Here is a 14,666-nt window from a genome sequence, read left to right as displayed (position 1 = left end):
GAGAAGGCCCTCTGCCTGGTTCCCTGTAACTTGGCTTCTTGCAGCGAGGGAACCCCCAGAAGGCCCTCGGTGCTGGACCTCAGTGTCCGGGCAGAACGATGGGGGTGGAGACGCTTCTTCAGGTATACAGGACCAAGCATGAGATTCTTAACCCAGGGCTGTATGTTTGAGCCCCACATTGGGCCAAAGATTCTTGCACTCTGGGGGATTGAACTAAATGATCCTTGTGGTTCCTTCCAAACTCTGTGATCTGGAGCAGTGTTGGCTCTGGGTTTTGAAGGGCTCTTGGGCAAGGCATCCTCCATGCCACCTCCATGACTCCCAGCTCCTCACCGCCCCACGTCATGGAGGGTTCTGGAGCCCTCAGCAGATGCCTGAGCATGCTGACCATTGGTGCCAGCCCAGGTCTGGAGGACCACAGGTCAGCTACACACCTGGATCACAACCTTGGAGCATTCTAGAAACTACATTCTGGCAAGTGAGCCTTGGTCCCATCCCTGGAGCAACTGCTGACATCCAGCTCCACTCTCCCCTGCCCTACCCAAAGCAAGAGTTTATTCCACAACCCCTCTATTTCTCTTGCGCTTTTCTGATGCATGACTTGTTTTAGATGGTTGAAGCAGCAGGTGGGGACTGTCCATTTTTTAATCGTTGGAAAGGTGCATGGTCTTGCTTTAGGTCAGGCATAGGCAAACTCGGCCCTCCAGCTGTTTTGGGACTACAACTCCCATCATCCCTAGCTAACTGGACCAGTGGTCAGGGATGATGGGAATTGTACAGTGGTGCCTCGCAAGACGAAATTAATCCGTTCCGCGGGTCTCTTCGTCTTGCGGTTTTTTCGTCTTGCGAAGCACGGCTATTAGCGGCTTAGCGGCTATTAACGGCTTAGCGGCTTTAAGAAAAAGGAAACAAACTCGCAAGAACTCGCAAGACGTTTCGTCTTGCGAAGCAAGCCCATAGGGAAATTCGTCTTGCGGAACGACTCAAAAAACGGAAAACCCTTTCGTCTAGCGCGTTTTTCGTCTTGCGAGGCATTCGTCTTGCGGGGCACCACTGTAGTCCCAAAACATCTGGAGGGCCGAGTTTGCCTATGCCTGCTTTAGGTGCTTAATAGTATATGTCTTTCCGACATCTCTGAGGGCCAGGGGCTGGTTGAATTCATAAAGATACTGGGGGGGGGGGGGATTCCGTGGCATTCTGGAGCCACCCTAGGATTCAACACATTGTGGTTTTTTCTAATTATTATTTAAGGGATTGCAGTGTGCAATGTTCCGGCTGCATCCGTGGAAGAGACAGCAGACTCTACAATGTGCCACATCTTGAACCTGTACAGACGAACCACCTGGCTTCATCAGGCCTTGCGAGAAGGCACGAGGGTGCAGAGCGTGGAGCAGATCCGGGAAGTGGCTTCTGGGGCTGCAAGAATCCGAGGGGAGACCCTGGGCATTATTGGGTTAGGTAGGCCCACCCTGTTGTCCTGCTCTCTGCTCTTGGAAGATCAAGTCTGTTTGTTAGTTAAATGCATCCACTATTGTGGCTTAAGGCTAATCGGGACCCTAACAAACTGCTAGCGATGATGGTATCCTATTTAGAATCGCTGCCCTGGGTTAGCTAGTGCCCTAAGATGCTCCAAACCTATTGTCTGCATTACCAGGACCAGATATCTACCCCTCTGCAGTGGTACCTCGGTTTATGAACAGCCCTATTTACAAACGATTCGGTTTACGAACTCCGCAAAACCGGAAGTAGTGTTCCTGTTCGTGAACTTTACCTCGGTCTACAAATGGAAACCGAATGGTGGAAGGGCACCGGCAGCGGGAGGCCTCATTAGGGAAAGTGTACCTCAGTTTAAGAACGGATTTGGTTTCAGAACAGACCTAAGGAACTGATTAAGTTTGTAAACCGAGATACCACTGTATTTTGCTCAGTAAGGTAAAGGGACCCCTGACCATTAGGTCCAGTCGCGGACGACTCTGGGGTTGCGGCGCTCATCTCGCTTTATCGGCCGAGGGAGCTGGCGTTTGTCCGCAGACAGTTTTTCCGGGTCATGTGGCCAGCATGACTAAGCCGCTTCTGGTGAACCAGAGCAGCTCACGGAAATGCCATTTACCTTCCTGCCATAGAGGTACCTATTTATCTACTTGCACTTTGACGTGCTTTCGAACTGCTAGGTTGGCAGGAGCAGGGACCGAGCAACGGGAGCTCACCCCATCACGGGGATTCGAACCGCCGACCTTCTGATCGGCAAGTCCTAGGCTCTGTGGTTTAACCCACAGCGCCACCCGCGTCCCATCCTGCTCAGTAGTTCATTTCTAAAATGTACCAGAACCGCTCTGTCACTCCGTAGCAGAAACAAGTTTGTTGAACCATAGTGGGCGAGAGCCTACACAAAGTCTGGGGACTGGTGGAAGAGTAACAGTGATGTTTTCCTAATGGAACTGGAAATTTCTCTTCTCCATGTTTCATTAGAACTCTTTAAGTTGGACTACTGTGTACGTACTCTGCGACCTCATTCTGATGTAACACTAAACTATGGCTTAGCATAATATGAATGGCCCTCTGCTTTGTGAGCTCCCTTCTCTTCTTCCTCTGCAACCATGAGGAGGAGTAGATAGGAAGGTTTTGCAACTAATTATGGCCACGTGTTATCCTTGGACCCAGATAAACTGGATATTCTTAACTATGGTTTAGGGAAAGAAGCAAACATTAAACCTTGGTTTACGATTCTGCTAAACCAGTGTTCTTCAGCTTTGGGTCACCAAATGTTGTTGGACAATATCCTCAGCCAGCTTAGCCGCAGGTGGGACCCACAATTGAGAAACACTGTCCTAAACCATATTTAAGATTCAGCTTTGGGGATAATGATAATAAACCATGGTTAATTGAAAGCAGAAGCAAAACCTTTTCCTTATAAGACTCACTTTTTCCCTCCTAAAAAGTAAGGGGAAATGTGTGTGCGTCTTATGGAGCGAATGCAGGCCGCACAGCTATCCCAGAAGCCAGAACAGCAAGAGGGATTGCTGCTCTCACTGCACAGTGATCCCTCTTGCTGTTCTGGCTTCTGAGATTCAGAATATATTTTTTTCTTGTTTTCCTCCTCCAAAAACCAGGTGCGTCTTGTGGTCTGGTGCGTCTTATAGAGCGAAAAATACGGTAGTTTAACATTGCATCCAAGCCCCATCTGCATGAATGGATGGGTTGCTTTATACCTGCCCTCAACAATATTTGTTGCAAGACAAAAAAATTCTCCCCCTCCCCGCAGGACGAGTTGGTCAAGCGGTTGCACTACGTGCAAAAGCCTTTGGCTTCAATGTCATTTTCTACGACCCGTACCTCTCAGATGGCATGGAACGTGCTCTTGGACTTCAGCGGGTGACGACTTTGCAGGATTTGTTGTTTCACAGCGACTGCGTCACCCTCCACTGCAGCCTAAACGAACACAACCATCACCTTATTAACGACTTCACCATTAAACAGGTACGTTTCGGATAATGTCAGTGACAATAAGAGTTAACATTTACATAGCAATTTTTGTGTGTTCTAAGCACGTCACCAACATCGCCTTAGAGATACTTACAACAGCCTTGCGAGGCAGACCAAAGATGTCATCGCCATATTGCAGATATATTGTTACAGTGTATATTGAGAGGCGAGCGGTTCTGCCATGCAACCAGGTATCAATTTTGTCTGCCTTCTGTCCTAGTAATAGGTTCTACTTGGTGAAGAAATGTCACATCCTACCACTGCAGTTTAATCACGTGGATCTTTGTTTACTCATGAACTGAAAAGTTGCCTTCTGATAAAATTTCTGCACATCTCAATTCGTAGATTAAGTGGCTACTGCCCCCTTGTGTTCAGTGCTAATACTCACAAGCGTTCCCATCCCAATTTATTTGTCTGGCTACTGGCGGAGGAGAGTACTTGAAATAATTTTGAACTTTCAACTTAAACGTTTGCAGATCACCCATAGCATTTACAGCCATAACTTAGTTTTTATTGAACTTGCATTATCAGAAGTGGATGCTTGCCAATCAAAACAACCATTTCTTAGTTCTGTAGGCAGAACTACAGAATAAAGGCAGTCTTGCAATTAGTTGCATCCTAGATGACACAACCTTGATGGCAGAAAATGAGGAGGAATTAAAGAACCTTTTAATGAGGGTGAAAGAGGAGAGCGCAAAATATAGTTTGAAGCTCAACATCAAAAAAACTAAGATCATGGCCACTGGTCCCATCACCTCCTGGCAAGTAGAAGGGGAAGAAATGGAGGCAGTGAGAGATTCTACTTTCTTGGGCTCCATGATCACTGCAAATGGTGACAGCAGCCACGAAATTAAAAGATGCCTGCTTCTTGGGAGAAAAACAATGACAAATCTAGACAGCATCTTAAAAAGCAGAGACATCACCTTGCAAACAAAGGTCCGTATAGTTAAAGCTATGATTTTCCCAGTAGTGATGTATGGAAGTGAGAGCTGGACCATAAAAAAGGTTGATCGTCGAAGAATTTGTGCTTTTGAATTATGGTGCTGGAGGAGACTCTTGAGAGTCCCATGGACTGCAAGAAGATCAAACCTATCCATTCTGAAGGAAATCAGCCCTGAGTGCTCACTGGAAGGACAGATCGTGGAGCTGAGGCTCCAATACTTTGGCCACCTCATGAGAAGAGAAGACTCCCTGGAAAAGACCCTGATGCTGGGAAAGATGGAGGGCACAAGGAGAAGGGGACGACAGAGGACGAGATGGTTGGACAGTGTTCTCGAAGTTACCAGCATGAGTTTGACCAAACTGCGGGAGGCAGTGGAAGACAGGAGTGCCTGGCGTGATCTGGTCCATGGGGTCACAAAGAGTCAGAAATGACAAAAAACAACAACAACTATTGTGTCATGCAGCCACTTCTCTGAGGTTTGGTAATCAGACCATCCACCTGATGTATTGGCACCTAGTTCATGGCAGGAATCTCTTTTTCATCTGTGAACCTGCATGAGAACATGAGAATTCAATCCACTTCTGGGTGCCCTCCCCCCCCCCCCCCCGCTTTAAGATGTCTGGCGACTGGGCAGAAGGGCTTTTCAGCTGTGATGAACAGAATATGGAATAGCCACTGGCTGCTTCATGGCCTCTATTTAGGCAGGTCGCAAAACCACCTTTATCTCAGCAGGCATTTTCAGGGCACATTAGATATTAGAGTTGTGCTTTGATTCCCAGGGAACGAGGTATTAACGTTTAGAAAAGCTTCTCTGAGATGTCTTGAGCCCATGGGACAGAGCAGGTAGTCAAATAAAGAAATATAAACGCATTAGTTAACCTGTTGCTATCTTGCTGCTCCTGCAATCATATGAGGTACTTCAAATTGTCGTTTTATTCTTTTTTTATATTAATTACAGTGCCGATTCTGTTTTTAAAAATGGTGCTGCAGAAATGTTGGTATAAATGAATGCTCTGATCTTTAAGGTGCCACAAACCTTTTCTTTATTGCAACCAACAGAATTTGCTGCGCAGCTAATTCTATGGATTCTCTGTTGAGGCAGTTCATGATTTGTCTTTTATCTAGTCATACGCTTCACATAAACTGGTTTCTACAGCTTTCTGGGTTTCAAGTTAATTGGGTTTCAGCAAGCAAGGAATCTCAACATTATGGTCTGGCCATTTGTTGAATTACATTAACATAGTTTATGGATATGTTTGCTTGCAAGTCTCTGAAAGCCATGAATCTTCTTGATGAAACAGGAAATCGACATAAGCGTATTACTGAAAGCTACAGTTGTCTGTGTCAGTTTTATAATTTATTAAATATTTCCGCTTTCCTAAAGGATCTTGGAATGCAAAGGTGTTCTGATAAGTTATTAATATGTCACTTATTTTTATGTCGACAGCTGTGCTGTTCTACTTGGTACAACTTTTAAGTGTTTCCATTGATATGTTAAGGCAAGTAGAAAATTGCAATGTTGCCTCAGTAAGCAAACACATTTTGTTTGCTAATGGGTGCTTGTTTTCACATGTCTCGTTTTTAGTAATTTCTATTCACTTTACCTTAAAATTTTTTTTTTTTTGCAGTAAATCAGTTCAGTTTCTTGTGAAACAGCCTGTGCACTTTCTCCAAAGCAACGGCAGTTCCTTTCAGCGACTCACAGTCTTAAATTTCACAAATTGTCATCTGACTTCAGTGCAGTACAACAGGGCACACATTTTAAAGTCCTGTTAACTAGACGGAAAGTATTTTTAAACCATATTTTTAAGGTTTGCTTTCAGTATCGCCTTAGGCTACATTATAGCATTTAAACGCAGACTGAACATCTGTCAAATGCAAAAATTAATCTGTTTGATGCTCTTCCCCCTGGGCGTTGTTCAGTTTAGCCGTGATAAAGATGCAGTTTTGCTTGGCTATTTACACCTTTTAAGCTTGGTTTATAAGAAGATTTTTGTAGCATTTTTCCAGTGTGTAGTAAGGCAAGTGGTCCACTTTTGCGTGTAGGCTGTTCCAATGACGGCTGGTTCCTCTACTAACATCAACTTTATTTCGCACGCTTTTAATCTCAGCATTTTAACTTCCCGCAGATGCGACAGGGAGCCTTCCTTGTGAACATGGCTCGAGGAGGGCTAGTAGATGAAAAAGCACTTGCACAGGCCCTGAAGGAAGGAAGAATACGAGGGGCAGCCTTGGACGTACACGAGTCAGAACCATTCAGGTGATTCTGTTTCCTATTCAGTGCCTGTTCTATTGCTAAACAAAAATAACAAGGTAAAGGGACCCCTGACCATTAGGTCCAGTCGTGGCCGACTCTGGGGTTGCGGCGCTCATCTTGCTTTATTGGCTGAGGGAGCCGGCGTACAGCTTCTGGGTCATGTGGCCAGCATGACTAAGCCCCTTCTGACGAACCAGAGCAGCGCACGGAAATGCCGTTTACCTTCCCGCCGGAGCGGTACCTATTTATCTACTTGCACTTTGACGTGCTTTCGAACTGCTAGGTTGGCAGGAGCAGGGGCCGAGCAACGGGAGCTCACCCCCGTTGCGGAGATTCGAACCGCCGACCTTCTGATCGGCAAGTCCTAGGCTCTGTGGTTTAACCCACAGTGCCACCTTCCAAATGAAGATTCTTTGGTCCTTCCTAGAGTGTTCCAAGTGTCTCCTAAACATGCATCTCTGGATTATTCAGAATATGCAGTGACCCAGAATATATTGTTTCCCGCTATTTATTGAAAAGAAAATATCAATTATGTGCCCCTGGTGACCAGCCTTTGCTCACCTTCGGACCCACTGACTTGGGTAGCGGCAGGTTCAACGCTCCATTTCTTCCGATTAGTAGGAAATTAATGGTTCTACACAATCTTCCAAGGGTACAAGGCGTATTTCGTAGCAAAAATACGTACCCGCCTGACTGCTTGGCCTGTCCTCCATCTATATTCTCTGCCCTGCAGGGCTCTGAGATACTGGTACTGTTTCTGGATGATGCCTGAGCACCTAAGAGGTCCACACAAAAGTTTAGACAACACCTTGATAGCTTCCATGGATTCAGTCAGGAAAAGATACCTCAAAGATGCTGTTTGATCCCTTTCCACTATCAAGTTTTGGCCAGGGAAGCCCACCCACTCCAGTATACAGCTCAATCATACTTTCAAGATCTGTTTGGGGTGCCAAGATATTGACCTGGTTGAGACTTGATATGAAGGCAGGGAGAAGCTGTTCAAAAGAACCACGTTCCTCTCATACTACCACAGAACCAGTAACTCCAGAACTAACTCTCCCAAAAGTTTACCATAAATACCGTATTTTTCGCTCTATAAGACGCACCAGACCACAAGAGGCACCTAGTTTTTGGAGGAGGAAAACAAGAAAAAAAATATTCTGAATCCCAGAAGCCAGAACAGCAAGAGGGATCGCCGCGCAGTGAAAGCAGCAATCCCTCTTGCTGTTCTGGCTTCTGGGATAGCTGCGCGGCCTGCATTCGCTCCATAAGACGCACACACATTTCCCCTTACATTTTAGGAGGGAAAAAGTGAGTCTTAAAGAGCAAAAAATACGGTACTTCTCTTTATATCTAGGCAAATGGCTGTCTTACTGTTTTATTACATATATCTTCCTCCAGGGAACTCTGGAAACTTCTACTCTGGGCTTTCAAACCCCGTCTCAATACTGTTTCCTCAAATGCACGTGTTGTTGTTCCCATTATCCTCACAGCACTGGCTGTGCTGTTGAGAAATGGAAGTTGTGGGTGTTTGCAGTTCATTTCTGGCTGTGTATACTTATTCTTGGGGACACAGGTGGCACTGTGGGTTAAACCACAGAGCCTGGGACTTGCCGATCAGAAGGTCGGTGGTTCGAATCCCCGTGACGGGGTGAGCTCCCATTGCTCGGTCCCTGCTCCTGCCAACCTAGCAGTTCAAAAGCACGTCAAAGTGCAAGTAGATAAATAGGTACCGCTCCGGTGGGAAGGTAAATGGTGTTCCCGTGCGCTGCTCTGGTTCGCCAGAAGCGGCTTAGTCATGCTGGCCACATGACCCGGAAGCTGTACGCCGGCTCCCTTGGCCAATAAAGCGAGATGAGCGCCGCAACCCCAGAGTCGGCCACGACTGGACCTAATGGCCAAGGGTCCCTTTCCCTTTTTATACTTATTCTTAATAAACACGCAAAAGCCTCTGTTCAGGAAGATGATGATGATGATTAATTACAGTATATGATACCTTTCTTTACTTTTTCTCTCAGCTTTAGTCAGGGTCCCCTGAAGGATGCGCCAAATCTGATCTGTACTCCCCACGCTGCGTGGTACAGTGAGCAGGCCTCAATAGAGATGCGGGAAGAAGCAGCCCGTGAGATCCGGAAAGCTATCACAGGTGACAGCCATATTCCCCTCAGTGTTTATTGACTGTTCCTTTGGCTTAATGAGCATGCCGTTCTTCTGTATCTAGAACATCAGTAGCACAAAGGACAGCAAACTGGCTTGGAATAACATTTGCTAAGTGTGGCACTACTAACTTTGCAAACGTTGACTTAAAAAAATAAAAATTAATTCAAAATTATAACAAGACATATTATCCAAAAACATATCATCCTTGTCCCTCCCCCCATTTTTCCTCCCTCCCCCCACCCCCCGACTTCCCTCAGTTCCAGTCTTTGATTTCTCTAAAAAAGCTGTTTTCTGCATGTTACGCAGTTGTATAGATCCTTAAACTATTTAGCTGATTATTATCAACAAAAAGTTTGTGAATGTTTATTCAAAGCCAGCCAAGGAGTCCAGTTCGCTTTGTTACGTCTTCAGATACTTTGTAAAGGGTTCCCATTCATCTTTAAAGTCACAGTTATCCTTGTCCCGTAGCTTGTATGTCAGTTTTGCCAGTTCTGCATAGTCCATCAATTTTTGTTGCCTTGATTCTTTAGTTGGGGTTTCTTCAGTCTTCCATCCTTGTGCTACCAGAACTCTCGCGGCCGTTGTCGCATACATGAAGATGTTTTTCAGCTTTTTTGGCAGGTCTTTCCCTACAATCCCCAACAAAAATGCCTTGGGTTTTTAAACAAATGTTAAATGGAACATTTTCTTCAATTCGTTGTATATCATTTCCCAATTTTTTTTAATTACCTCACAATCCCACCACATATGATAAAATGCCCCCTCCTTTTTCTTACACTTCCAACATATATTTGAACTAGTTTTGTACATTTTCCCTAACTGCACTGGTGTTGTGTACCATCTGTACATCATCTTCATGTAATTCTCCTTCAATAGGGAACAATCTAAATTTTAAGTCAGTTTTCCGTAATTTAACCCAATCTTCCATCATACCAAACGTTGACTTTTAAGCACAACTCTGAATGTGAACTGAACACCGCTGCAGTTACGAAGCTGGTGGCGCCTCACCAAAGTCAGGTTGTGTGGGGTTGTTTTGTTGCGGCAGTTTGAGGGTGGGGACCAGGTGCACACCTGACCCTAGGTGTATTACAGTGGTACCTCTAGTTACAAACATTCCGGAGGTCCATTCTTGACCTGAAACTGTTCTTAACTAGAGGCGCGCTTTCGCTAATGGGGCCTCTTGCTGCCGCTGCACCGCCGGCACGCGATTTCCGTTCTCATCCTGGGGCAAAGTTCTCAACTCGAGGTAACTCTTCCAGGTTAGCGGCGTTTGTAACCTGAGGCGTTTGTAACTCAAGGTACCACTTCATAGCGATTAATATCAAATGAAGGAGAGAACTTGCCTAATAATAATAATAATTTTTATTTATACCCCGCCCTCCCCAGCCAAGGCCGGGCTCAGGGCGGCTAACAAGCAATAATAAAAACAAGCTGAATGAATACAACTTAAAAACAAGATTAAGATACAACATTAAAATATCAAAACATTAAAATATTAAAATGCAGCCTCATCACAGGAGGAGAAAGGACAAAGAAAAGAGGGGGAGGGAATCAAATTGGCTCCAAGCCAAAGGCCAGGCGGAACAACTCTGTCTTACAGGCCCTGCGGAAAGAAATCAGATCCTGCAGGGCCCTGGTCTCATGAGGCAGAGCGTTCCACCGGGCTGGGGCCAGTGTTGAAAAGGCCCTGGCTCTGGTTGAAGCTAATCTAACTTCCTTAGGGCCCGGGACCACTAGGGTGTTGCTATTTGTGGACCTTGAGGCTCTCCGTGGGGCATACCGGATGAACTGATAACAGCCAATGAAAAACGGCCATTCACGTGCGTTTTATTTTTAACCTGACATTATTTACACATGCGGAGTTTACTTATGCTGCAATGTTTAACTGTCTGGCTAGGTCGCATTCCAGACAACCTGAGGAACTGTGTCAACAAAGAACATTTGACTGCAGCTACACATTGGGCCAGCATGGACCCAGGAGTTGTTCACCCAGAGCTCAATGGCGCTGCATACAGGTAAGATTGTGGCGGCGACGGCAGAAGTTTCTCTCGCAGCCAGTTTAATGGCGTTCCCTTTTCATAGAATCATAGAGTTGGAATAGACCACAAGGGCCATCGAGTCCAACCCCCTGCCAAGCAGGAAACACCATCAGAGCACTCCTGACATATGGTTGTCAAGCCTCTGCTTAAAGACCTCCAAAGAAGGAGACTCCACCACACTCCTTGGCAGCAAATTCCACTGTCGAACAGCTCTTACTGTCAGGAAGTTCTTCCTAATGTTTAGGTGGAATCTTCTTTCTTGTAGTTTGGATCCATTGCTCCGTGTCCGCTTCTCTGGAGCAGCAGAAAACAACCTTTCTCCCTCCTCTATGTGACATCCTTTTATATATTTGAACATGGCTATCATACCACCCCTTAACCTCCTCTTCTCCAGGCTAAACATGCCCAGCTCCTTAGCCGTTCCTCATAAGGCATCGATTCCAGGCCTTTGACCATGCTCTAGACAGTATTCACTATGTATATCTGTAGACATGCTGACGGTGAGCTGTCATTGTGAGGCGTCAACTCGGGGAGAAGAGATTCAAAAGCTTATAACATTTTGAGTCAAATGCCACTCCCATCAAATGCTATTGCTATAACTTCCAAATCTCTTGTGGACGTGTGGGGGTGGGGTGGGGCAGCTGGTACTCCACAATAACCATATTTTTGGGGGGGAAGCTTTAGTGCAGGGGTCAGCAAACTTTTTCAGCAGGGGGCCGGTCCACTGTCCCTCAGACCTTGTGGGGGGCCGGACTATATTTGGGGGGGGGGGAATATGAACGAATTCCTATGCCCCACAAATAACCCAGAGATGCATTTTAAATAAAAGGACACATTCTACTCATGTGAAAACACGCTGATTCCCGGACCATCCGTGGGCCGGATTTAGAAGGTGATTGGACCGGATCTGGCCCTTGGGCCTTAGTTTGCCTACCCATGCTCTTGTGACTGATCTCCCATGTAGTTGCTGCTAAATTGGGGGGGACGGACGACAACTCCATAACCACTACCCCCTTCCCCGAGAGGCAGCAACGTCATCTGCAAGAGTGTCAGAATAGTTAACAGACCTCCTTTAGTAAGCGAGCAATTAAATGCGGCATTAAGCTACTTTTCCCCTTTTTAATGGGATTTCTACTTCTGGCTGTTAGGAACGCGGGTGGCGCTGTGGGTTAAACCACAGAGCCTAGGACTTGCTGATCGAAAGGTCGGCGGTTCGAATCCCCGCGGCGGGGTGCGCTCCCGTCGTTCGGTCCCAGCTCCTGCCCACCTAGCAGTTCGAAAGCACCCCTAAGTGCAAGTAGATAAATAGGTACCGCTTTATAGCGGGAAGGTAAACGGCGTTTCCGTGTGCGGCGCTCGTGCTGGCTCGCCAGCTGCAGATTCGTCACGCTGGCTACGTGACCCGGAAGTGTCTTCGGACGGCGCCGGCTTGAGCGAGATGAGCGCGCAATCCTAGAGTCGGTCACGACTGGCCCTGACGGGCAGGGGTACCTTTACCTTTTTACTTCTGGCTACCTATTTACACGGTAGCACTCTTTTGCAAGATTTCATTTCTGATTAAAAGCTTAAAAGTTGCCAGTTGGAGATCTTTTGTTCATGTTCATGCATTCAGTGAATCTGACTTCCAGGTCGATAGATATGCCTCAGACAACAGTTGTCATGTGCTACAAGTTAAAGGTAAAGGGACCCCTGACCGTAAGGTCCAGTCATGACCGACTCTGGGGTTGCGGCACTCATCTTGCTTGATTGGCCGAGGGAGCCGGCGTTTGTCCGCAGACAGTTTTTCCGGATCATGTGGCCAGCATGACTAAGCCGCTTCTGGCGAACCAGAGCAGCACACAGAAACACCGTTTACCTTCCCGCCAGAGTGGTATCTATTTATCTACTTGCACTTTGACGTTCTTTCGAATTGCTAGGTTGGCAAGAGCAGGGACTGAGCAACGGGAGCTCACCCCGTCGCAGGGATTCAAACTGCCGACCTTCTGATCAGCAAGCTCTAGGCTCTGTGGTTTAACCCACAGCGCCACCCGCGTCCCTGTGCTACAAGTTACTCTTCCTTAAATTTTTTAGGAAATCTTCTTCGCACAGTAAAATAAAATAAAAAGTCACACTGGGTCTCAACAGATCTCTGACGCGTGTTCTCCTTTCTCTCAGCAGGTATCCTCCAGGGGTCGTCAGCGTGGCTCCACCTGGCCTACCTAGCGCCGTAGAAGGAATAGTCCCCAACGCCATGTCCTTATCGCATGGGCTTCCTCCTGTCGCCCACCCTCCCCACGCTCCTTCTCCGGGCCAGACAGTCAAACCGGAAGCTGATAGAGATCACCCTAACGACCAGTTGTAGCCTAAGAAAACATCATTCCCAGCGAGGGCAACTTTGGAAAGCGTGCGGAAAACCGATTGGACTTTGAATAGATGCAAAATCATGAACATACAGAGGAGGCCATATTATGTTTTAGAAAGTGGTCCAAGATGCAGTATAACGAGAAATGGTGGGAGATGAAAGATTTGAAAACTTTATTCCTCCATATAAAAATGTAGTTTGTCCCTGTTCAGTGACCTGACTCACTGTTTCTGTGTCCTATGGGTTCTTTGTTAAGCCAGAGAAGTTAGTAGTTTAATTATATCATGAATGTACTTGTCTGTGTACAGTTTTTAGAACATTAACAAGGGTTTGTTTGCTTAGTTGTCAACAAGAAAAAAAATATATATAAGGGAGGCATTCGACAAACCATTTTTGAGATTTGGGATCCTTTGTTTTTTATATGTTTAAAAATGCCTAAAAGCGAAGCAGTTGGTGAACTTCTCAGGACAACGATTTTTCCCATTTTTCTTTCTATGCCACGCAGTGCATTGTTTTTTCTACCTTCTTGTCTTATTTTTTTAGAATAATTTAATAAAGTAAAAACAGTTTCTCCTAATTTCGGCACAAATTCCCCTTATTTCAGAATGAAGACATTTCGAAGAGATTTTGAGGTGCAAAATAAAAGTTTTTTTAATAAACGAGCATTATGCTTTTTGTCACCGGTTAATATATATTATTGGTGGGATGCAGAGAGAGAGAGAGATTGAGAGATTGAGAGAGGCACTAGACTACTGAAAAGTAGCTGCATTTCATTGCCTACATGGATTCCTTCCTGGTAATGTGGTAGGCTAGCAATATTTTGGGTTAAAATCATGTTTGTGACTGTGTCCATTTGTATGAATTATTATTTTCAAGAAATAAAAATTCCAAACAAATACCATGTGCACCATATATATGTATATATACATATTTATTTCTGGGTGATTCTTCATCTTTTATGAGGATTAAGGGATACTTCACGCCTAGGTTTATTTTGCTCTGAATGTTGCAATGCTTTCTTGGAAGAAAAACAACAACATCATTAAATGCAGTTCTTTTAAATACAGTATTTTACAGCAAGGATAGGGATATGTTTCGCCTTCAGATCGGACTCCCCGGCCTTTGCAGCCATTGTCAGTGGTTAAGGAAAACGGAAGCTGAAATCTAACAGCAAATGGAAAATGACAGCTTCTGCCATCCCTGTTTTTACTGACTGGAAAGCTGGAAATGATGGGAAAGAACAGCTTTCGTTTCATTTTTTTCCAACTACGCGAATTGGTTTTCTTACATCTTGGGACATAAAGTTTTGGTTTCAAAAGAGCATCAACCAGCCACAGAACAGCCAGCTTTTTTAATATATATTTCTCATTGCAAACCAATATAACAGTGGCACAAACATTTCATGTGCATATTAAAAAAACGAGTTTGACTAAGAATAAACGG

At 45.5% G+C, this 14,666-nt stretch overlaps 1 protein-coding gene across 7 annotated transcripts in view; it reads left to right on the top strand.

Moving 5' to 3' along the window:
- The window catches only part of CTBP1 (C-terminal binding protein 1), a 60,198-nt gene extending 46,063 nt beyond the window's left edge, over positions 1-14,135 (top strand). For 6 of the 7 annotated variants that reach the window (XM_077930722.1, XM_077930727.1, XM_077930726.1 and 3 more), the window contains 6 exons: positions 1,252-1,458; positions 3,263-3,477; positions 6,556-6,686; positions 8,702-8,829; positions 10,741-10,858; positions 13,037-14,135. In XM_077930722.1, coding sequence (XP_077786848.1) covers positions 1,252-1,458; positions 3,263-3,477; positions 6,556-6,686; positions 8,702-8,829; positions 10,741-10,858; positions 13,037-13,223 — 986 coding nt within the window. In that variant the 3' untranslated portion in view covers positions 13,224-14,135. The remainder of the gene's footprint in view (positions 1-1,251; positions 1,459-3,262; positions 3,478-6,555; positions 6,687-8,701; positions 8,830-10,740; positions 10,859-13,036) is intronic. The other variant, XM_077930723.1, reaches the window with a different exon arrangement.
- The last annotated feature ends 531 nt before the right edge of the window (positions 14,136-14,666 follow it).

This window comes from Podarcis muralis, chromosome 6 (genome assembly GCF_964188315.1).
Source record: "Podarcis muralis chromosome 6, rPodMur119.hap1.1, whole genome shotgun sequence".
Lineage (NCBI taxonomy): Eukaryota > Metazoa > Chordata > Lepidosauria > Squamata > Lacertidae > Podarcis > Podarcis muralis.
The sequence above is the reverse complement of the archived record's forward strand: the minus strand, read 5'-3'. Positions and strand labels throughout refer to the sequence as shown.